Source organism: Rhea americana, unplaced genomic scaffold (assembly GCF_003343005.1).
Source record: "Rhea americana isolate MKP2758 unplaced genomic scaffold, rheAme1 scaffold_8, whole genome shotgun sequence".
Classification (NCBI taxonomy): Eukaryota; Metazoa; Chordata; class Aves; order Rheiformes; family Rheidae; genus Rhea; species Rhea americana.
Window position 1 is genome coordinate 6,978,330 of NW_028186978.1, and position 25,696 is coordinate 7,004,025.

General features: G+C 35.2%; 1 protein-coding gene across 1 annotated transcript in view; it reads left to right on the forward strand.

Moving 5' to 3' along the window:
• The first annotated feature begins 5,596 nt into the window (after positions 1–5,596).
• Positions 5,597–25,696, forward strand: part of ARAP2 (ArfGAP with RhoGAP domain, ankyrin repeat and PH domain 2) — a 115,318-nt gene continuing 95,218 nt past the window's right edge. The window contains exons 1-6 of the mRNA XM_085322743.1: positions 5,597–6,525; positions 13,266–13,336; positions 14,729–14,808; positions 18,225–18,310; positions 19,111–19,452; positions 23,374–23,443. Coding sequence (XP_085178869.1) covers positions 5,648–6,525; positions 13,266–13,336; positions 14,729–14,808; positions 18,225–18,310; positions 19,111–19,452; positions 23,374–23,443 — 1,527 coding nt within the window. The 5' untranslated portion in view covers positions 5,597–5,647. The remainder of the gene's footprint in view (positions 6,526–13,265; positions 13,337–14,728; positions 14,809–18,224; positions 18,311–19,110; positions 19,453–23,373; positions 23,444–25,696) is intronic.

Below are 25,696 nucleotides of genomic sequence, written 5' to 3' on the forward strand. Positions count from 1 at the left end.
CGGGCGCGGCGGCGCGGCGCGGCGCTTCTGCAGACGGTGCGTGGGAGCTAGCGGCGTGTGTAGGGGCGAGGGGAGAGGTCTGGAGGGGACGTGCCTCCGCGGTGAGTGTCCGCTCCGAGAGTTGGACTCRCACGAGAAGTAACGTGTAGGTAGGCAGGGAATAGGGTGCGGGGTTTCTTTATTTCTTTATTTTCTTTTCAGCATAATTATTTTAATGATCCATTTGTAAATGTCATACAAAGGAACTGGTTTTATTAGTGTGCGTTTCTTGACTGTATGGATTGCTTTTGCAAAGTGAGATGCGGCAATACTTCTGAATTGGTGGAAATTTTGTCAGAGAGTCAGTGAGGTTCGCTTTGAGAAAGCCGAAGAGCCGCCGCGATATCTGCAGCGACGGGCAAGACGAAGTGTGCGATATGGCACCCAAGTGTTGCCACAGCAACTTGCTAACYGTACTCAGCCAATTTCAGCTTCGGTTTGCTTATTCATGCCGTGTAGTTTCACAGTCCGGAGACAGTTCTGCGATTGTCCCGCTGGAATTTCTCGCAGTGTAAGGTTTGTCTCCAAAGTAATGAAGTTGGCTGAACTTTTCTCCAGAAGGCAGGTGTTCTGAAACAAGCAGCAAAGAAACATTTTGTGAGAGGATGTGCTTATTTCATGATTACTCATGACATTGAACTGCTTTTAGTAACTTTATTGCACTTGGAAGGGAAATGATTCTATTCATATAGTTGCAGTCAGCGGTCTTGTTCTGAGTTGACCTGAATTTTATCTCCTTAAGTAACCTCCTTTATCTCCTCTTTAAAAAGGTCATTTGAGAGTTTTTGAGCATGCAATCAGGATGCTGTTTGTATTACGTAGATTTTTTTGGAAAGATCTGGAAAGAACAGTTTTTAAGCCTGCTAGTCTTGTAAGTTTATATGCAGTCAAGTACAATGGGAAGATGAATTTCACCACTGTCATGTTTCATTTCATTCTATGGTCAGTCCTGTCTTAGTTGTTGTGTTTGTTTCTGTTTGTTTGGATCTTAATCTAGCCTATGGCTTAGCAAAAGTTGGGGAGGAAACTTGAGTTTGTTTGTTGAACTGAACACTTAAAGTGTGGTTGTATTGCTATGCTCTTCTAAAGATTTGACACTTTGGGTGAACTAATAGCAGTCTTAAAAGGGAAGTGAGCTAGTGTGTCCTGAAAATTATACTCTTTTCTGTGCCAATATGCTCTTTGGAGGCATATAGAGGATAGAGCTGTCACTTTCTGCAAAACAAAAAGACTTGTTATGCCGCTCTTAAGTTCTTGTCTAGTTGTCTAAGCCTCTTCCATAAGAGGGGAAGAGGGAAGGATGTGAAAATCACATTATGAAATGAATTATATGCAGCAGCATCTTCTATGGAAGAAAGTTGGATGATCCCAGGTAAGAGTGGGAATCTGCATGGGATCTGCAATCCATCCCATACCAAATCATATTTTCTTGGAAGGGAAGTCATAGTGATTCCCTTGTGTTTTTYGTTTTGTTTTGTTTTTCCTCATTGCGTTTTGAATATTGTACCCTTATTTCTATAAAACGGGATGGTCAAGTGTCTTCAGAGAAGCTTGATCTTCTGTAACCACTGTAGCATTTTCCCATTTCACATAGCATTTTGAATGTTTTGAGTTTTGTCTGATTACTTTGTACTGGAAGTTATGATAATGCAATAAGAATCAGTTTTATTTAAGCAAGAAAAAATTCCCCCCCCTTTTTTTCTTCTTCTCTTTTGGTACTTATTTTTGTTAAATAGTATGGGTAAATCTCTAAAAGTTTTGCTTCTAATTGAAGTTGAGATGCAGAATGTATGCAACTACATGAACTAATCTTGATGACTATTGTTTGCTTATAATTTGTCTTGTTGATATAAATATGTATGTGAAGTGATGTGAATGTGTTCATATATATCATATGTATATACTGTGTATATATGTGTATATAATACTGTCCAAGTATTCGTTAGTATTTTTTATGACTGACTGTGTAGTTAAAGCTATGGAGAAGATAATTCAATCCCACTTTTGATTGATATTAATTTCATGTAACTAGATTGGTATTTTGAATAAGGTGGTTCATGAGTTGTATCTTTCTGTATCCTTTTTGAGCTTAAATCTTTGCTCAGAATAAAAASTTGCAACGTAAGAAATAGTGGCATTTATCTTTTGGCCTGTGACACAAAGATAGGCCGATTGTGTATAGATTTACTTAGGTGTGTGTTACTTGAATCTTCATTTGAACAGTCAAATCGAAGCAGGTGTCAGCATAACCCTTTCCTCAGATCCACAAAATGTGTGTGACTGTAAACTTACTGATATTTTACCAGCTGTGTGTGTAAGTCAGTTCTGTGGCATTTCTTCAGAAGTCTTGGTGGATGCATTGGCAGCTTCTGCTGTGAATTACAAGTGAAAGATGGCTTTGGCTTCAGCTTCTAGCAGTGCTGGCATTTTGCAGTCAAAACATCTTTGCAGCGAACAGTCTCTTCCTTCTTAGACTACTATATATTTCCTTATAAAGTACACTGCAAAGAGTAATGACGTTTTGCAAGTTTGTAAAACCAAGTTTGTTCTCTGCTAGGTAATTCTCTGCATTCTGTTGTGGTTTGCCTAAGGATGACTTTAGGATCCAAGCAACTGAAATTCTGTGGCTGTTTGAGTTCCTGAAGTAATCAGACTGAACGTGTTCCGGAATAAGGTCTGGGCAAAGCTACTCTATGTAGAAGAAACAGTACTTTAACATATTGAGAAGTAAATAATAGCACTTTTGTCAGTGCCTTTTGATTATTGCTGAAGGGGAAAGGGTTGGTGAGTGTRGTGGAGTGATACTTTCCTAAAACAAGCAACAACTCTCCTTCCCCCAGGAGGAGGTGGGGGGGTGGACAAAAAACCCTCAAACTCAAAACTACCAGAAAGGAAGGAATTGCTTGAAATAACCAATTTCAACCCCAGTCTTGAAACACTTGGACTGATATCCTTAATATTTCAAGGAGGTTATTTACTTTGAGGATGTATGCTTTATTTTTTTTCTTGATGGGTATATGAAATACCCTGGTGCAAGCAGTGCCTGCCTGGTACTTTGTGCTCACTTTAGTAATTCCTATAATAGTTAGTATTTTTCATCCTGTACATATATGCAACCTCTTCTCTTAAAAGAATATGTATTTATATATATGAATGTCTGTTTGTGTGTGTGTATTTGTATATACATATATGTTTGTATTTTTCCGTGCTCAAGGATAATTGATGGGCARTATTGTTTAATAGTACTTTTTGAAAAAGACTCACGAAAAGTTTGATAAAGTGCTGATGCCTGAAATTTTGAGAGAAATGATGAGTGTTCAGATAAGTACTTAGGCTGAGAAAGGACAAAGTTAAATCTAAAAGCTGATTATTAATCAGTTCAGCTCAGTTCAGATCTGTTTGTATCAATATGCCTTGGGAATCTTTTAGTGAGGGTTAACTCCATGACAAACCTTAACTCTTTTGAGAGGCTGGTATCTGATTGGCTTATCTCCTTAAAAAATTTTAGTTATTTGCTTTTGTTGTTCGAGATAGTAAGCAGACTTTGTGAGCAGACTTCAAAGCTGAGAAGAAATATTGCCCCCAAAATGAAGTTAAAGAAAATAGCAAGAATCTAAAGACTTTTTATAAAAGACTATTTATAATGGAACATTTATAGTAAATGTACTGTGTTGACTTTTATATCTTCCAGGAAGATGTAGATTTGTTCAACTTTTTTTCCCTCTTATTAYGCCACAGATATTTATTTATGTTATAGTATAAAGAGTTTTTGGTTCTTCTCACCCCCCCCCTTCTTTTTAAGCATGTGTGAGTAATAAAGATAGTTATAAAACTTTCCAAGAAAAACTTCTAGTGACTGAACTAGTCATTTCACAATCATAATAAAGCACAATCCCTAACAGCAGTGGTAACAACTGTGTTTCATTCCATACATGATTTTAAATTTATGTTTATTTGTGCCTCTTTGGGAACAGAGAGGCATAGATCTTTATTTCTGACTTCTTGTTTGGATACTGATTTAAAGATGGCCAAAAGGTATTAGGAAATCTCACWGGAGGGTTTTTTTCTTACCTTAGAGTAGTACAAAAACCAGACAAACTTTCCATCTTCCGTCTTCAGATCTAAGTATTGTCCTTTTTGTCAAGAAATACTCTGAAGAATATGAGTATCACTACCTCCTGCCATGTACGTATTCTGGGCATATTTGCTCAAATTGCTACATTTAGTCTTACGCTTGTGTTCAGTTCTAGCAAAGCTGTTCKTTCTTTTTCAGGCTGCTTAACGCTAGTATCTGCATGCCAGGACAGCTGTGCTAGTCAGGAGGTTTCCCGAAGGCCAAATTACCTTTTATACAGGAAGGGGGAGGAGAGGAAACCTGTTGTCTGCTGCTGATCTTAAAACTTCTGTAAAGATGCAGTTTCAGGCTGTCTTGAACTCCTTCAGAATGGTTGTGTCTGTACCTGCTTTGGGTTGTATAAGTCAAAATTTGGATCTCGTCATGGCACAGTAGAAAGAAGAACYGAAATAGGTGGAATCTGGAGAGTGGAAGAGCCAAGTTAGAAAAAATTGARGAAAAACCCTCTTGGATATTTGAGATACCAAGCATTGTAGTGCGGAGGCCAGGACTTGCCTATGTGACTATGCTTCTCATTCTGTTTGTGTGCAAGAGAGCTGCTCCCTTGACAGAGCTGAAAAGCGAGTTACCCATTTCCTGGTCTCCTTGTGACAGTTCTCTGAAGGGCCTGGTCTCTGAGGCCTGTCTTGGTCACCTCCACAGCTTACTGACAGTAGTTAGTTAAGCAGTTAAAGCCACTTCCCCCCCCCCCCAAATATGTTCAGAAAGGTCTCTACCTTTGCATAAAATTTTRTTGGTTACAGCACTTGTTCATCGGGATCCTCAGTTGGAGAGGGCTTGAACCCACAGCTCCTGCTTTGTAAAGAATGCTCTGGCCAGCARCTTTTCCCTTTTCCTGTTGAAAATGTATTTCTATGCAAAAAAAGAGTGTAAGACTGGTAAGATGAGTGAGTGGAAGCCTTAGGCTGAAGTTACTTTGTTTAAAGTGCTAGCAGGGCAAGGGGAAAGCTTTGGGTTCCAGCTCTGTACTTGGATTCCTTTTTCTCCCCTGTATATAGCCAAGGGCCATGTAACAAGTGTGTGTGTGTATGTATGTATGTGTCTGCTAGGATTATATGTTTCAAAGCTGTGTAACTTGTGCTAAGACTTTGATTTCTCTTTTCTCTTCATAGAGGCCAGGACAAAAGGGTGGAGAGGTTATGCTGTTTACCTGCTTTAAATTTTCATATATAAACAATTTAAAAAAATTACTGTACACATGATAGGGAGCCTTTTAGAATTTTATCCGAAATTAATGTGAATTCAGGCCTCTGAATCCAGTGTGGTTCTATGTTTTAATGTCCTTTTTCTTTCYTTTAGATTTGCAATCTTAAAAAATATCATCATGCACTGAAGAGGCCTGCTTATGAAGAAAGTATTATTCTCTGTTGACTGACTTGACAACAAGTTTACAGAGTTTTGCTAGGGAATATGCACGTATCCTGACTATATTTCTGCGTGACTGTGTGGGACGATACTCGGAATGAAGCTGTCATGTCTTCCATGGGCAATGGCACTGAGATTGAAGAATTTTTGGTCAACATTAATTTGGGACAGTATCTTCCTAACTTTAAAGAATATGGCTATAACATTGTGACAGATTGTGTGGGAATAAATAACAGCGTGCTTCAGCAAATGGGCGTGTTGCCTACAGGGCACCGCAGAAGGATTCTTAAGCAGTTAGACACCACTTTTTCGAAAATGCAAGAAAAATCTCTTTTCTCTGAAAATCAAAAACTCAAAGACTGGAAAAGGTTAGAGGAGAATCAGTGTTCATCCTCAAATCAGGAGTCCTCAATAAGCAGTTTAAATGTAGACGAGACTGCAAAAACTAGCTTGATACCTGCAACATTGTCAGTACAACCTGCTAATAAAACTCACATTGGTAAAGAAAAGTTGGAACTTGCAGAGCAAAACTTACTGGAGGCAAAAGATGATAATTTTACAGATTTGGAACTTTCTAGTTTATACCAGAATTCAGACAGCATACTAAAAGCTATCAATCGAAGTAGAAGTATTGAGACGAATGCACAGCCGGATGCATCGCTGGAAGAAGCTGCTGCATACCAAGCTGATGAGCACTTGGATGGCCATTCAGTGTTTGCCCATCCTCCTCCTTCGTTTGCTTATTCATGTGAGACAAAATCCAGTGAAAACAAACAGCTGATGTTTGCAGATGAGGACAATTTATCTGACAGTGAGCCAAATTCTCCATTCTTTCAGTTTAAAGGAGAAATGATAGACAATGACTTATATGATTCTTGTGCACAAAGCTGCGTGAAAGTGGTTCCRAGAACAAGCCGCTCTTTTATTTTAAGGCATCGACCTGTTCCAGAAATTCCAGATTCAAATAAAGTTGAAACTTTATCAAGGTAACTTTTATTTCTTTTTAATGAAGAATCACTGCTATCATATAAATTATGGGTCGTGKTTTTTTTTATACCTTTTTTGTAGATTTTTTTTTTCTTGTGCAGCAGGCAGACTGTGTCTGAAATGAATGCTACCAGATTAACCAAAAAGGATTAAACTTCAATGCAAGTTAAAAGGGGAAATGGGAGTATAAAGGGAGATTTATTTTAGGACAGTCTCCTTAAAAACCCCTTCCATCATCTCAGCATCTACTTCTGAACTTTTTTTTAAAGAAAGGAATTTTTTCCTAACTTGTGTTAAACATATAATTGTATCAAACATTTTTGAATCAGTATGGTCTTCGATAGGGATGAATGAAAATACACTAGTATTATAGAAAAAGACTGAAAAATAACAGAAAAGGTCATTCCATCTATTCTAAACCAAGTCATTGTTATAACACTAACTAGACACTAGCCCCAGTGTATCTGATGAAATCACAATTTTGTTTCCTCTCATGGATCAGAATTTCAACGGAGCTAAAAATTCACTCTGAAGTATAAAATCTATTTTTGATTATTAGACATTGGTTGTAATTGTGAAATATAAGTTTTCAGATTATATTATAGTATCTTTTATCGTTGCATCTTTTAAGAGATGCTATTCCTGGAAAATAAAGTTTAATATTAATTTTATTTATGTAATTTATAAGAAAAAATTAAGAAATTACATAATTTGTTAACATTTAAAAAGAGAAGCAAAGTTTAGAAACTCTTGTCTCTTTTGTGCATTGTATGATGTAGCAGGCCTATAAAAGGAGCATAGTTATCTGATATGATTACAGGCACAGGCATGACATAATGATTACATGAKTATATTAAGTCTTAGCATTAAAGCACATGACTCTGCAGTGGAATGTTATTTACATTGTTTTAAGTTACAACAGGAGGCAGAAATTGTACTGAGGGTCTAAASCAAGGAGTTTTGTCAAGATGACTTAGATTTGTTTCTAAACTGGGTGTTATCTAACAATTCAGAGAACGAATGCACCAAGTTGGTAATGTGTTGGAGGGGCTTATGCTGCTAGTCTAATAGCAATGAGAGCTTGGCTTTTTATGATACATGTATTATAAACATGTTTTTGAGGTGCTCCAGAAGGATGAAGGAAGTAAAGGGAGGGGGAGAACTTAACTGAAATCTTATAGGCTGAAAAAAAGACATTTCACTTAAAGGACATGCCATTYGCTAAATGGTCTTATGCATTGGATAGAACATTTTCAGAGTTCATGGAAACCTTCTAAGGATAATTTCATGCAGCATTGTTGAGAAATATTATTGGACACAGTCCAATAAGGTTTGTTATTTATATAGCATAGGAGAGTTTGAATTTATTTCAAAACATTCATGTGATGTGGGTGTGGATTTTTTTTCCCCTTCAAAATGGTTGAGTTTGTAAATTGAATCTGCAAATTAGTGGGTAACACTTATTCTCTTGAATAGAAATTAGCTATTGTGACTTATTTTTCAAAAAGATAATGAAAAGCAGAAGGTCTGATGTAAAACTCAACTCTAGGCCAGTCCTAATATACATAATATTGGTTAATGTTAAAAATAAGAGGCAGTGAATGTACTGTTGGTCATAATATTTATAGGCTATATAAACAGAATCTGCTCATAGATTTTTTGTGATATTTTTGATTCTGTTGACTGTAATGTTTTACTTATCATGCTGGGTGACTCTCTTAAAAGAGAGAAGAAGAATTCATAGAAATACATAAGCAAATTTTTGTCAGCATAGCCTTGTCCAAATCATTAGGCTGCACATTTTTTTGCCTTTTTTTTTTTTTTTTTTTAACCCACTTGCTATGCCCGGAAGGAACATGTCTGGGAATGTTTTGTCTTTATCTTGTACCTTTTCATCTGCATATCTCAGCAGTTAGAAACATCATTAACATGTTTATATTTGCCCTACTTGCAGGGTTTTCCTATGCGTTTTAATATTCTTGTTTCTTCTAAATCATTGAAATCAGTTTAATATTAAATGTTGTAATATAATCATTTGATTGAACAGATGGAGAGACAAAGATTCTGTGCAATGATTACAAGATTTTTGTATGCCTTAATTTAAAAATGTTTCATCTGTATCTTTTTAAAAGGCCCAAAAGTTGTACTTATTGAAACCTAAAAATAGATATCTGTGAGTGGGGAGTAGCTCTATGTTAACGTTTTGTGGATTGGTTGTTTCTGCTTCATACAGTAAAACTGTTCTTGCAGAGCCGAAATGGGAATCTAGTGCTAAAAGGTAACAATACAGAAAGAATAMTGTTACCTCTTTTGAGCAACAGCCATTCTGTGGAGGGCATATGCTGTATTTGTAGTGATTGAAGTAAATCCTCCAACCCCCAGTCTTTTATTGATTGATGTGTGACTAGGTCACTAACTCCATTACCCACCATTTTGATTTGCTAACTCTGKCCTCTTTTCTTCATCTTTACGCTCCAGTTATAACAGTATAGGAATCCTGAAGGACGAGGAGCAGCCTGTTTGAGAGATCAATGCTCAGTCAGAACTTCAAAGCACAACTTAAACTTCACAGAAACGTTTTTGATTAACTTTGCGTGGTATTTTTTTCGAGGCAGAGAATTAAAACAAAACTTTAAAATGGCACCTTGCAGCATCCTTAACCTTGGGAAAGTTCAGTCTTTCCTATAGAATTGCGTAGAAAAATATTCTTATCTGACTGTTACTGACAGACTTTGTTGTTATTACRTTGTGTGAAGGCTTTTCCATAGGGGGAGAGAAATCCAGCTGAAATCTACTGTGAAACTCAGCATTTGCTTCTAGTCATGCACAAATATTGGTCATTAAATTTTTGTTCAAGGATTTTTTTTTTTGGTGATCTTCTAAGTGCCTTTGGCACAAAAGGTTCATAGTGGGGATCTCCTTGTGCTTCCTAGTAGTGCTGTGACCATGTCACGTTTTATTACTGATAATGCGCTTGTCTCCCTTGCAATTATATCTGCTTCACTGTGCCTCACTCATGCTCCTGGCTCTTGTCTTGTAACAAAACATGCGGTCAGCCTGAAAGACACCGTGGCTCTTTAGAGGTTGAAAATATTTTTGTTTTCTTGATTCTTCAAAGCATATTTGGCTTCACTGTAGCAGTGTGGGATGCAGAATGATTAAAAAAGCCCAATCAGATGATCACTGTGGAGATAACGTTCAAGGCTTTGGATGTTGCCTTGGAGCATATTGTTTGGCAGCTGCTCTTAGATGAAATTGCTAGCGTTGCACCGTGCACAGCAGCAATCCCTTTAAAGAAAAACTTTAAAATTTATARGATGGTAACATGATTGTTGTACAGAGTACTACACAAATGGAACTTCAGATCGACAGACTTTTAGATTTCTCATATCATCCAGCTTTGTTATTTGTATCATTTGGTAGTGGGATTGCTTTGAGTGTTCATTAAAAGAAATAAACTAAAAGTAAATTCTGAAAAATGCTACATTAAAAAAAGGCGGGGGAGGTGGGGAGAGAAAGGAGGAAGAAGCTGCTTGGCATGAGCTGGAGCAGTCTGTTCTCTGCGACTGGTAAATCCTAAGGATGAAACTTCTCGCTGATACTCTTTAGACTCTTCCTTTGCATGTGAGTGACCAAGGGTACTAGTGGAGTGCCAAAGCGAGTGCAGCCAACTCTTTCTATTTTGTTGACCAAAGCAGTCTTCTAAGAGAGAGAAGTTGCTCTGTCTCCTTTTCCTCTGGCCAAACATTTGCATTAGTTTACCTTTGAGAGTAGTCTTTGAACTCCAAAGCTTTAAATCAGCATGCTGGAGCAGTTCTGACATGTTTGCAGTACAGCATGGTGAGTTGGGGTCATCTTGAGCTGAGTAGAAGAGAAAAACATTTTCAATAAATTTGAAAGCAAAAGCTTTATTCACCTAAGACAATCTGCAAATGAATGCCAATAAAGGCTTGGAACAACTATTTGCGCTGAACTTTCTGCCTTATTTTATTTGGGAGATGGCAGAAATATATCGACTAGTAGAACTCAGGGCAACCAAGTGCTAAGCTCTGACCCTTCCAGCCTCTCAGCCTCTAGCAAGGCCAGTTGCTGCTCATCACACCCTTTCATCCTGTTTGTGCAGCGGGGCAGGGTGCTGGGGAAGAGTGTGCAGCCTGAGCTACTTCCTGTGCCTCGTAATGTATGAAAATAGTGGCCTTAGTCTCCACATATAGTGGAGTGATAGTTTATAGATACAGATCTCACTCTACAGTTTACCTCTGTAAAATTGACACTTGGCAGACTTTTTGTGCTTACCTTCCTGTAAAAGGCAAAACAGAAAAGATCATTAATCTGAAGAGGAATTACATTCTGGAAATGATTAAAGAAAGTTATGGATTTGTGTAGATTTTTCAGTAAGATTTTTTTTAAAATCTTATTTGCCCTTAAATAAATATTTTTTTCCATCTTTTAACCCAGGAATGCAATTTATGTGGTAGTTTAGCACTGACAGAAGATTGTTGCTTTTATCTTGCATTATATGTTGTTTGTTACGCGAACTCTGTCAAACAGATATTCAAAGCAACCTTGTTCTGTTGATTTTATTTCTTGAGATATTTTTTACTTGGCATGAATTAGAGCTTTGTTTTCCCAAACTCCSTAACAGGTTTTAGTTTTGATTGCTGAAAAAAGACTACAGCTGGCTTATTAACAGGATTCCTTATCATACATTATGGAATACATACATAGACATAATAAAAAAAACGAAATACAGTTTCTGAAAAATATATGAATAAAAAAGAATACTGATCTTTGTAAGCTAATTTGTTATTTTTTCTTTCCTGGTGAATTTATCAATATTATTATTGACTGATTACTCATACCRTTGCTCACTTTTAAATCCTTCCACCCTGAAACTAAGACAGTGACTCACTGTTTTATATAAGAAAGCAAGCTATCAATTAAGCAGCTTTGACTTAAAGAGCTTTAACTGTATCTCTCTAACTTAGGTTTCTTATATTTTTAAAGATATTTATAACGTATCTTGACTGTGTAGGGACTATGTTAAAGTATTTTTTTCTTTTAGACATACTGGATTATTTAAAATTGGGTTAGTGCAAATGCATAAAGTTCAGGAATGTAGTTTGAAAAGATATGGCTACATCAGTTTCAGTAAAATGTATGCAGAAATGCAGACTTTATTTTATTTTATTTTTTTTTTTTTGGTAATGGTAACTTCAGAGGGAGTAAGTAAATATGTATCATATTGGAGCTAGGCTGTTATCCACTTCAGCTGGGCAAACTGATTCTTTGTTTCCTAAAATCAGGACTTCACTAAGTACCATTGGGAAACTTACTTGATATAACCTGGATAACATTTTAGATGTCAGGTAACTTTATAAAGTGCAGCCTCTGTCTTGAATATAAGCTAATAATTAATTTGGGGCAGGTTTAGGCATGCATTTGTGTGATTAAAAAATGCTAATAGGAGTTCATAAACGTATGCCTCCATTGCAGAGAAACATCAGCAGATAACAGGAAATAGTTTAACTTGGACTTCATCAGAGGACAATGTTTTTGAAGTCCTGTGTGTAGATAATCTCGATAGGATAAAATTTGTCAATATATCTAGTGGGGAAAAAGAAAATAATAATGTTGGTGCTTTTGGTAAAAATACTGATCTCTGTGGCTTTGAAGGATGGAGGACCTGTGTATTTTCAGAAAAAAAAATTGCAGATTTTTGTATAGCATTTGCCAACCAGCAGATACTTTTTGAGGATAGACAAGGATCTGTATTGCTGTTATTTCAAGCAGGGGAAATGAAGCACAGAGAAGCTCTTCGTGTTAACAGGGCAAATCAGAGCGTGGATGAAAACAGCTCTAATACTGATTATTGGCATAGTAAAGATGGATTAGAACCATTCTACCTCAGGCATATTTATTTCTTCCTGTTTGCTAAAGCTTCTGCTTCAGCCTAAGAACTCAATAATAATAATAAAAATATGATATTTAGCAGCATGAAGAGTGCAATTGCTGAAATACTTTGAGGACAGCACAACAGCAATTATACAATCATTTTTGTAATGTGTATGGGGATACTCTGTCATTCATCTGCGAAGTGTGAAATGGTAGTCGCAGGCAATTGCAAAGCAATTTCATATATGTCTCAGATTGAAAATTTTCTGGAAGAGAAAACCATCCATGGGATTCAGTACCTTTCAKGATTTTTTTTTCCAGTGTCTCAGAGCATCTGTTTTGAATCACCTGTTGCCTCCAAATGCTTGTATCCACTCAGAGTTTTTAATAACTATAATGTTAYGAGTTGCTGCTTTCCCTTCTGAAGTGTAATTCTGTGCTTGCTGGATGTCCATGCCCAGGTTCCTTTTGAATTTAATGTTGGAAGTTGACTTGCATTGTAAATGTTCTTTAAATGTAGTCATTAAGAGTCAGTATGTGGGAGAAGAATGGGGAGGCGGTGAGAAGAAAATCCAGAAATCTAAATGTACCATAAGGCCAATTCAAAATTAAAGGAAAAAATCCCAAGATGTATGTTCGAATCAGTGAGRTATTTGTTGTGCTAAAGGGAGGAAAACAAGTTTTTGGGTAACTTTTTAATTTAATCAGAAGACTTTCCAAGATTTAAAATTGGCTATTTGTATATCTGTATACAGTTTTAATAGTTAACCTATGTAAGACATTTTTGTTTGGTTTCTGGGAAATTTCACTTAATGTTTTCATTCTGTGTTTTGTTTTATTCGAGTTCCCTTCAGAAAAGAAGAGATGTGGATCTTTTAAATATAGCTTGTACTGGAAGACAGATTTCACAGAAAAGTGAGTCAAGCATGCTGGTGTTTACATCTTGAACATTGAGCAGAAAGAAACCTCAGACCAAAAGTTGTCTAAAATAAGTATTGACCTGCTTATTTATTTTAAGCAAAATCAGGGATTTGGAAAGGCTGCAAGCAGTAATGTATGTAATGGTAGAGCATTTAACTATTTCTGCATTGTTACAAAGACAGGCTTTTTTGAACTAATAGAATGAAAATTAGAAAATCCAGGGTCTGAACACCATTTACTTTAACGTATTTTTTTAGAGTAGAATATGTTGAGTTTATAAGATTAGATGAGGATGTTTATAAGCAGAATTACCTTTGTATTAAAATATGTAAAGAGAGTATTCCGTATTAAATGCTATTTAATTTGTTAGTAAGGCTCAAAGTTAGATGAAATAACAGGAAATTAATAGTTTACCAGAAGAGGCTAGAAGTCTTGTTCAGTCAGTTGTAAACAGTAGTTCTTTTATACTCTAAAAGCAGATCTCATTTAAACTTACTCATGTTAATTTCAAGCAAATATTTTGTACCAAAATCAAAATAGTGCAGAAATGTGGTTTAAAAAAATCTGAAGAAAGGACTCTATTGCTCCAAAGAGTATGCAATAGAAGTTCTTTTTTTTTTTTTTTTTTTTTTTTTTTTACCTTGTAGGATAGACAAGAAAAATTATATATACAAGTTATATACAAATTACTTACTTTTAAGAAGACAGAGTAAATTGGGAGAAAATATCAGAGAAGAAAGTGTCTAGATTTCAAGTAGAAATGGGAAATTGTTTCAAGTTCTTCCTTATTGCTTTCTGGTTCTAGACATGTTCTGTATCTTCCTATGGAAAGATCTCGAACAAGACTTCAGATTGTTTTAGGCATAGTCTGCTTCCTGCATCACATTGGTTCTAGGAAAATTCAGCTTTATGTATTTGTAGAATGAAAACATTTATAAAGGTTTTTGACAAAACCTCCTTCCTTTGTATGGCATTTTTGGAATTTTTGAGGATTAGTGATTTTCATCATTTTTATGAAAAAGGAATTTTCTGCATGCAGACTTGCATTAAAAGAATTAATTAGCTCACCAAATTGATCAGACCAACTTTGTAGGTCAACCACTAGCCAATTGCAGAAAAGAAACTTTTTTTTTTCTCRGAAGGATAGAGAAATCACAGCCAGAAAAGTATACATTCCATGTTGATTTTGTAATGCAATACCTTGTTAAAGTGTTTGTAAGTCTGTTTGTATGTATTCATTGTTGTATGTACTATATRTGAAAATATATCATATAAATTATTATATATGCATATATTTAATATATATATAATACATGTATATATAGGTATACATACACACACACACACATATATATGTATTAAAAAATTATTTTTGTTTGTTTTAAGACACTTTCACAGAAGAAAAGCCACCCATCATCTCTCCATATGGAGAAACCTTTTTTTGCAACAACTCTACAAATGCTAAAGTAAGTTGAGAAACCTGGGTGTAAATGATTTAGCTTCCCTTTATTTGTCATGTTATATATTGTCCTCAACTCTTTTTTCCTCTCCTTTTTTCAATTCTCAATACCTTTTCTAGGCACAAGAGTTGTAGCATATATATCTATGGACTAGTGACTTTTCTTAATTTTAAGATACACCTTGTACCATTCAGTAGTAATAGGAAGCTGTGGGATTTTATGCTTTTTTTTTTTTAAAAAAAAATGTAGACAGGTAACATTTTATTCCACCTGCAGCTAGATGTTGCACTATGAAATGTGAAACAACGATTTACAGGCAAGTTCTTAAGTGAGGTTAAATGCTGGTTAACCATTACCACTGACTGATAAAGACTGAAGTGGCTTTTCTGTCTTGTGATAACTGCGGATCAAGAGTGGTCATCTCCACAAAGGTTTATGGACATCCTATGACAGCAGCTTATGCATTACCTTAGATGATCTCACAGTCACTTTTTGCTGTATACTCTTTAAATTGCTCTTTATGAAAGTTCTCAGGACTTTGGGTATTGGTCACACATCTCCAAACTTCTTGTATGCCCAGTAAGTCAATTTTAATGTAGGATTCTTGGAGGAGAGTTTGTTGGAGATTTTTGTTGGGGGTCAGTAGTGGAAGGTATGAATGCCCTAAATGTCATGTGGACAGGCTTTTGAGTCATGATGAGGGATGGGAGGTGCAGTAGCTAGTGAGGCATCTGTAAAATGTGGTGAATCCTCGCTTCTGATTCTGACGCAGCAGGATGCAGATCAGGAATTATTGCTTCTGTGATTTAGGAGCATGGAGATRATCAGATTTGGTGTATTCTTTCTTTTTTTTATTTTATTTTTTCTTGTAATGAGCTATGCATCAACTCATGTCTTGTTTCTCCTTGTAGCTCTTGTTAAATAGAGTAATCTTTTCACAAGAGTGACCTTTTTCTTTTTATTTCCCTGTGTATGATGTCTTGCTAGTGCCAGTTTTTAAGGTATCCTAAAAATACTAAATTGAACTTTTCAATTAGTTTAATGGCATAAGAAGGTAAGAAGCCTTCTTATTAGTTCTTAGCATTAGCCTGTATTTTTTGAAACCAGAAACATTGTCAGCATTTTTTCTTATCTTATAAAGGCACTCAATACAAAAATACTATGCCATTAAACTAGATTAACTGCTTGAAATAGAATTGTTATTTCTGCTGGTAGCAGGATCTCAATTAATGTAATATTTTACGTCACGCTTTTCTGATCTGAAGATTTAGATTTTAATTATCACTTTCATGTAAGTAAACAAATTTTTTCAAGTTGTATTTATAACATGCCTTTTGGAAACTTCACGGTTAACTTCAGTTCCATTACATCATTGTTGTAGGTGAATGTCATAAAGAAAAGCAATAAAACAAAGGTCCTAAGATATATTTTACCTACTGAAAAAATCTGAAAGTATCAGGTATCTAGGAACAAATAAACAAGTTTAGATAACTTTGTAACATTGTATCTGCGATTTTAGTAATGGTGACTGCTACTTCTTATTTTTAAAAAAACTTGAGAATACAGTTTATATATACATATGTATAATAAAATGTAGCAAATTGCTAAGCAGACTGGATGAAGTTTGCTCTAAGTGATTAGAAGCAGGCCACTAACATTCTTCCTGTTCTGTTGGTGTAAAGAAGAAAAGGCTGTATTTTATAAGGGAGTGTCTGTTGAAACAAGTAATGAGTCACTGAAGACTGGAGGTAAGTCAGCATGAGGGAACAGGGAATTAGGGCTCTGAAGAAAACGTCTTTGTCTTCAGTCAGGGGAAGACAGCTGGAAGCAGAAGCCTCTAAAGAGCAAACTGAGGAAGAAACAGATCTGTATATTGATTAGACAGTAGCAGAAATGATAAATAATATTTCAAAGCTGATTTCTTGTCATGGCCAGCTGAAGAACCAAATAGATTAGAATTCAGTTTTTCTCTGAAGGAATTCTGAGGAGTTCAGGCCTCTGGAGTGAAGTGTTGGCTTTATTTGTTGTGCTAGACTGTTGAACTAAATTGGATGTGCATATTGAGGTCAGCATCTCTCTGAGCTCCTAAGCATTGTGGTACTGTGGAATTCTGGCCAGACTGCAAATCTTGAAACTTTAAAATAAGAACTCTTAATACATTAAGAACTCTTAATACATTAAAAGAAGGAATTTTTACCTTCATGGCCTTGCTATAAAATCATATTGCCAAACTATATTTTGAGAATCAAGCTGAGGAGGGGTTGTGACATTAGCTTTAATAAAAAACTAAGGCAGTATCTCTTTTCAGTAGCGATGCCTGTCCTGAAATGCATCAAGTCATGGTGTACTGTGCCCTGAGTCCCCATACTCTGCAGTGCAAGAAGAGTGTTGTGCCTCTTGGCAATGTCAGCTTTTGAGTTTAGTTTATTTGAAAGTTTTTGTTTTATTGTTTTTTGTCTAATCTTTAGAGCTACAATATAGCAAAATACTTTCCTTTAAAAAAAAAAAAAAAAAAAGGATCCGGCTGGCAGAGAAGGCCAAAATATTCCTTTAGGATTACCCCCTCAGCAACCTGCGATTTCTGCAATTTTTGCTGTAGTTACACATATTCAGCTTTTGGCTATACTCTTTTTTAAGTTTGCCTTTTCATGTTGCCAAGATACATCCCTCAAGTGTAGGATGTGGTACTGCTTCTCAGAAAACAAATGGCAACAGTTGTGAAAGCTTATCCACTTTTTTTGTCACCCTTCAGCTTTGTGACATGTACTTCAAAGCTTATGTGAGTAAATTAAAATGCTTCCATCACAAAATATGAAGCTGTTCATTTTAGTTTGGTTTTCTAAAGAAAGAAAAATGAATATTGAGTGAGAAGCTTAGTAATGCAATATGATTGACAGATCAAGTTTAGGAAATGCAAAATGTAATGTTCTTGAACAGTGTTAACCTTGACATTTTGTACACTGAGCAGTTTGTGATAAAGATTTCTTAACAAACATTGATAACAGAAAGATCCTGTGCCTTTTGGAAAGAAGAGGTTGGCAAGAAAATGCTAGCTATATTTGATATGGCTGAGTTCATTATTACTGTAGGAATTTGAATTTATTATTACTTTGTCCTTACTGTACTCTGAGGACTGTACATTTAATCCAGAAAACAAGTATTGACATTAAAGACAGACTAACAGTGGTACATAATTAGTGATAAACTTATATATATTCAGCACATGGCTATTGACTTAGAAAATTTCGKTTTAAAAATAATATTCATAGTATATATATATATAAGAAAAACCCACTAAATTTAATATGCAGTAAATAGCTTTGCTAGTTGGAGCATTTGTGTGTGATTTATGCCTGCAACAATTTTAATGTCGTTAAGTCTTTCAGTACAAATGTTTGTTGGAATATATTTCTACTTTCTAGGAACTTCATGGAAGTGAATTCTTGGATTATGAAAATAAATTGGATCTAGAAATGAATGAAGAACACTCTTTTCACAAGGATCTATGGTATTAAATAAGAATTAAAAAGAAATTTTAAATTTTAGGGGGAGAAATGATCTTTATTGATATCACATGGTAGATCTCTACCTCTGAAAGGCACAACTATTACTGTATTCTGTTTGAACCCTCATCTCATGCAGTAGGACTTGAGATTTGGTTTTCTACCTGCCCTAAGACCATCTAGCCCAAGTTTCAAAATTTTGGAAGGAATTGGAAGGTGTTTTGCCAGTCAGAACAAAGGAAAAACAGGTTTTGTTTTTGGATGTCTCCTAGTCTCCTAGATAACTGTCTGAATATTTCTTGTTCTACCTTCTCCCAACCATACTGTGAACAAAATCATTCTCTAGTGCTGTCAGGTGGCCATGGCCAGTGGTTTGAGCAGATGGGTGCTATCAGCTCGTGAGATTCTTAAATTTTCAGTCTATACCTAGCTCCTGTTGAAGGGGAGAGAGGGAAACTGTAAGCCCCCAAACCTGTAGAACAAATAAAACTAAAACTCATTTTCCTGATAAGGAAAATTAATTTTGAAGTTCTGCAATATTCAGACCTCTAAAGGAACTGGCAAGTGTTGCCTTAGTTCCAGTCCTACTGCCTGGAGAAAGTGGGATTCAGTTATGGTTGTAATTAAAACATGTTTAGAATTGGTCTGTGGTTATTGCAAAAGTAAAACATAACAGATGTGTCCTAAGAATAATTGTCTAATAAGTAAMAGTTTATCTAATAACTAATAATATTAGTTTTATTTATTTGTGCATTGTAGCAATACATTAAGAGTAAAATGCATTTTTTCTTTGTAGTTCCCTTAGTAACCAGGAAGAGAAGACAAAGAACTGTGTGAAAAATGAAGCTCTATCTCAGGAGAACAAATCGCTGGTACTGGAAGAACTTGAAAGTGAATCCGTATATTCTATTGTGGAACAACATTCTTTACCTTTAAAGAAAAAGAAAGCCAAATCTCATTCATCATCATGTAGTAAAATCCACAGTGGAGATTCAAATTGCTTGGTCGGTGAAGAAATGCATTTTCGGACATCTGATGGAGATCCAGCTTCGACTGCAAATGAGTCAATAACACCATATGCTTGTTTTTACGTGCCATCAGCAAAGAAGGTTAAAGCAGGATGGTTGGATAAATTATCCCCTCAAGGGTATGGTATTTGTAATGATTACTATATAATTGTGAAGGTATATGTTTGCCTGAGAGATACTAGGTTTCTGTATGGTCACTGCTTGCTTTTAGAGGGAGAATTAAGTTTGGTAGGAAATTGAAAGGAACGTGTTTTTTTTTTTTTTTTTTTTTTCCCCCCCCAAAAAAGTTTATACATTCTTCTCAATTTTTAATGATATGTTACCCATTCTGAAGTTTGTTTAGGAACTGTACTTAGGAAATATATTTTTCTTAAAAATGTCAGTCACTCATGCACTGTAGAGTAAATATGCAGAAATAATACATAGTAATATTTCCAGTCTGTGTTTTTTTTGCTGCTTCTCTGTGGACTATGAAGTAAGACAAAACAAAGTCTGATTCTGAAAGACTACTCTCCAAGTTTGATCACAAATATATAAATAAATGATTTTGTTGACAGGACACGCTCTTGGGTTCCAGAGCTGTTCAATCTCATATGAATCTGTAAGTTGAACCGTGAGTGAAAAAGAACATCTAGAGTGAACAATCTTCTAGTTTAGTTTACTGAGATGCCACTGCAGGAGGAATCTGAGTCCAGGTCTTGCTTTTAAGAAAAGGTCTTGTCCAGGTCTTCTTTTTAATAAAGAAGCCATCACATTTGTAGGTAAAAGATTCTAGTGGCTCTCACTGTTTAATTTTTTTTTTAATTGCTTTAATTTAACCTACTTTAAATTTCAGCTCTTCTTATGATCTTTTGTGCTAAAGAGTGCTCTATTATCAGGTCTTCCCTTCATAATACTTGTAAGTTTCAATGAAATTATTCTAACTTCCTCCTTAGTACATTGAGTAGATTATTTTTTGCTTTAAATGTTTCCAGTTCTCTAGCTGTTCTTATAATTTTATTCAGAGTTTTTTGTCCCACCTTYTGCATTTTTAAGAGTTGTATGACTTTACTTTTAAAGTCTATTTCTGATACTTTAGTAGAACCTATAGATACGGAAATTGAAGCTGTTATCCTTGTCAGTGCTGTAATACARCTTTTATTTTACACTGTAGTTTCTTTTCTTCCTTTCCTCTTAGTAGTGCTGCATTCTTTCTTTGTGCTATGTGTTTAGCTATATTTAAAAGTGATATTAAAGTGTTCGGGCTTTCAATATTTGTGGCTATAAGAGCATTACTCTTTATCTATGCTTATTTTTACATTAATTGCTTCAAAGTCTTTTCAGATTAGTGACAAAATCATTGAATAATATTGGTTGAGAATGCATTCTGGTTTGACCCCACAGTTCTGTTGCATGGCAATTCCTGCTTTTGTTATTAGTCTAATAGTTCTGACTTACCAAGTTTTAATTCCTTTAATTTTGGCTTTCTTTGTGCTAGATATTGTGATGCATTGTTCAAGGACAAAATTTGGTTTGATAAACCTGTTTTCCCATTATGGAGTTTTTTTCTGCTCAAACATCAGATTTTTTTCATCCATTTATAACTTTAATAGATTTTTACTCTTTACTATGAATGAAAGAATCAAAGATTAATTTCATATAGAGTTAAAAGACATTTTCCAGTGATATATGTTTACACTGCTTTTCCAGAATTTATGCTGAATGTATTCACTTTAGTTTTAATTTAGCTTTAACTTTCTTTTACTTCACTTAACAGGACTCTTTCATTGTATTTTTTTATGCACCTTTGACAGTTAGTTGATAGAATGATATGAAATATAGTTCTAGAAACAACTGGCTTGTCTGGTGCTGCTAGAAGCAATAGAGTTAAGAACAGAGAGTGAAAGCTTTAGATACAGTCCTGAGTGAGCATATGCTATTTTTCAAAAGATAAGGAATTTACCACAAAATTAATATCTAGGTGGAGTGTATAGAACAGTTACAGTGTAAGTATCCTTGAACCACTGAAATTTCCTGGTTAAATTTCAAGGACTTGTTCTTAAATGTGCTTTAATAAATGGACATTTTTGTTTGTTCTCTCTCCAAAAAATATTTGAGAACTGATTCTTCCTTAAATGAAGAAACAAAGAAAACAGAACAATGAATTATTCATCTCTTAAAAACATGCCATGCTTTATTTCATTCGGTACCAACTGAAAAGCTTTTCATGTTTTTTCCCAAGTGTTGAGGTTTTTTGTTTGTTTGTTTGTTTTTAAAGCCGCCTTATTTACACCTGACTCTCTGTATCTTCTCAGGGGAAGGAAGATGTGTCTTTTGAAACTGTTTCCTTAAATTGCTGCAAATTGTGCCTTTAAAGTACAACTTTTCTTTTCAGTTAACTCACTATATATTTTAAAGCCATTCAGTTTATTCATGTCAAATACGAGACTTAAGTTCACTTTTCTTTGTGTCATCTTGAAGTTTATTGACATTTTAACGCAAACTAGATTTTACATTTTACGCAAGCCTTTCCAGTTTAAGAAAAAATATGATTTATTATTGTCGTATAACACAAGTTAATTAACCCAGAGCTGCTATTTAATAAAAGTTTTGATAAACTATCTCAGTCTACTAATCCTAAAGCAGAGTACTCATTTAACAAGAAAGGATATAATGTTGGGAAAAGAAATGTTAGAGTAGGGTCTTGTTCTTGCTTAATTAACTGTTTAATGTATYTTAAAATTGAAACTCTTACATAGAAGGTAACTAATAAGTTGTCAACATGTTTAGTGAGCACAATGAACTACTTAAGCTTCATATAAAATATTTTTTTAAGGAGGTCCTCATAGAGTCAGTTAACAGTAAACTGAGATTTTCAAACACACTTCTAATCATCTCCAGCAGATAATACAGACCGAAAATGAAGTTTTTTTGTTGTGCTTGTTGAATGATTTGGTGTGACCACCATTTATTGGTTGGTCTGAGATGAATGAGAGTGTATAGAAGAGGCTGATGACAGAAGATACCATACCCTATAAACAGAGATGTCCTTTTCATGATACATGTCAGTGAAATAATCATTTTAGACTCAGTTTTCCTTTTTGAAGATTTTACAGAGCATGCATCTCTTAARGGTATGCTCTGTGTTCAGAATTTTCCCCTACCTCCAAGAAAAACAGACTACCTTTTATACCTGTTAGTTTCCGTGTATTTCTCRTGCTTTCTGGGAGAGAGCAGGAAGACTTTGAAAGTAGATGGAATCAGGAATAACTGGAGTTTCAGAAACACTTCTACTTCCACTGCAAATTTATCAGGACAGTGAATGATTTGTTATTAGAAGAATAGTATCTTTCACTGATACTATGATACTRTTCACCTTCACTGATGAAACCATTGCAGTGTAATATTGGGGCCAAACTGAGTCTTCTAGGTGAGTGAACTAAGTTGATTATGGGGCTATGCCCTGCTGACTATGTTGCTTTGTAAGTATCTTTGATCTCTACTGATGCCAATGTTTTCTGTTCTAGACTCCCTCCCTAGGCCTTGGGGACAGTAAGCCCTACCAGAATGTTAATTTAGCTGAGCTTTGTCTTCAGGGGTGGGCTAGGAGATGCATGGAAATAAGTCATGCAATTTCTTATCGTTCATACGTGTGTTTCTTTGTGTTTTAAAARTCATTAATTGTTTATTCGAGTGAACAGCAAAATTAAGTTCCTGAGAGTCTCCTTCCTTATTACTTCGAATATGATATAGACCCAATGGGTGGTGGTGGGGGAAAACTTGAATTCATAAAAATGTGGAAGACACTGATTTATAAACAAGTCCATTAATATTGCATTTACTGTTTTTACATGTTTGATATTTCTATTATTTTTGAAATTGTTTCTACTGCTTTTGAGAAGAGGTAATAGAGCTAACATTTATTTTAATTTTCTAAATATATAGGTTGAAACACAGTAAGTTAAAATATGCTTTGGCCTTTCTATGATTTGCACTTGGAGTTCTCTTAAGAACTAGTGCATCTTGTCATCATTTTAATTCTTTTAATTTTTGATCCACAGCAAACGAATGTTTCAGAAGCGCTGGGTTAAGTTTGATGGAGACAGCATTTCCTATTACAATAACGAAAAGGTAAGTGAAGTTGGTAGGGACAAAATGCGTCTGTGTAACATATACAGTACTGTGAAGGAATTCAGAAATAATTACAAATTAATGTTCATATTAGATATATTTCTGATTGCAAAATATTAGGATGAGACATTAAATATTTCAAGGTGTCCTTGAGATCTTAATTTATTGTTAATCCTCTTTTTCTTCCTGTTCCTGATCCCGACCTTTTCAGTTAGATATCATCAGAACTTCTTATCTTATTGAAGGGGGGAGACTGTTGAATTCTCTGAAACAGAGCAGAATCGAGCAAAGCACACTCAAGAAATCAAGAGTTATTTTGCTCGTGGCAGCAAACTGTCCTAACTTATCATGAGAATTCAGCATGTTGGAATTTATTGAAAGAAAGTTTAAGCCTGGCATGGAACATTTTAAAACTGGAAGAAAGGAATACCATACTCTTTAATTGCAAAGATTTTCTTCCTACCTATCTCCTAGTAAAAAAAAAAAAAAAAAAAAAAAAAACACATAACATTAGACTAGCTTACATTTGAATGGGTCTGTTTAAAATCAGCATAATGCTGTGATGTCAGTGACTGTTCTTTGCTTCCGTAGCTACAGATTGATTCTTACTGAAAGTTTTGTCATGATCTAATTTAATTTGCAGGCTGAAAAGGCATACTTACCTGCCTGGTGCTGCATGCTTTCTTTCCAATTTTAGAATGTTAGTTTGATTGAAGTAGTTCACTTTTGATACATGATACCAGAATGCATTGATAAATTGTGCCTTGAAACAAAAACTGTATTTCCTCTATGAAACCAAGATTCACAAAAGACTTACTTGACCTTTCGATACTACTTTTCACAATGAAAATACATTGTTTTTTAGAGACCTGTCTTTAAACCATACTTGCTTCCCCCCCCCCAAAAAAAAAAATATTTCCCATTTCTTGTTTTGGATTTTTGCTTCCTGTCTATTCTATATACTTGAGTTCACTACAAAACTCTTTCTGTTGCTATGTGATTAATTCACTTCATTTCTTGTCTTAGAAGAAATAAAGATCTTACTAAGCTTAAAAGTGATAGATAGATATAACGTGCTTGTTTGATGGAGTTAAGATTATAAGTGTGTGTATTATTTGAAACACTGGAAGGCTTCCTGAAACTCAGAAGACTTTCTTGTTGAAAATAGATATTAAATTAGGAACAAAATGCAATTTCCAGTAAAAGTTCATGAGTATAATTCTGGGTGATTGTAAATAGGAAGAGTTCTGTAGATACTCTACAGAACATAATATGCACACTTTTAAACTTATTTTAGTATGGTACGAGGAGAATAAATAGAAGTAAGGAAAAGCTGATTATGTCCTGAATGGCCAGGGAAACTAGACACAAATTCAAAAAATAATAATATTCATTGATCCTCATTATTGCCTACTGATTAGGAACATGAGACAACTTGTTCATGCTTTCTTTTTTAACTTCACTTGCAGCGAAAGACATGGCTGTGTAGGTGCAATAGAATAACATTGGGATTGGAGTGACAATGAATTGTTAACTTCTTTGTGTGTTCGTCCCAGATCTTTAGAGGAGCAGAAAAGCAGGTTTAGTCATTAAGACTTGGAGAATTCAGCACTGGTATTTGTTTATCATTGTCTGTAGCATAATTGAAGAAAGAAGTGCTATTACATCAAACTTTATATCTATACTGAGGCCATTGTTGTTTTTTTGTTGAATGCAACTGAACACTTATCTTGAGGTTACTGACTCTGGCCTGGGACATTTTTTCCATTCATCTGTSATAGGAGATTCCAGAAATCTTCCCTTCTGTTTAATGAAGTACGTAACATGGTACAGGACCCATAGGAAGCTACCATCTCTGTTTCCTCTATATAGAAGGTCTCTGGGGGCACAAGGAGGGAGACTGGCTACCAGAACCTCGGGAAAGACTTGATTTGAAGCCTCTTTATCTCTTTTTTTCTTGGAAGCTGAGTACAAAACCTCACTGCTGAGATTTGAAGAGACACTGATTGATCTGTGTGTGTACTATTTGACCATGCCTGAGTGTCTGATTTAACTTGATGAGTCACGTGCTAAAATCTTCATATATCTGAGAAATACAAGGCCTGAAGCAAACTGACAGCCGAGGATTTGGTGAAACTCTTGGAGCAGTTTGCAGATAAGACRAACATACTTGTCTACCCATAGTTCTTAGTGCAGTGGGACTGTGTTGGACCGAGTGGTGGTGTCATTACGGGACGTGGAGTTTTTGGTCCA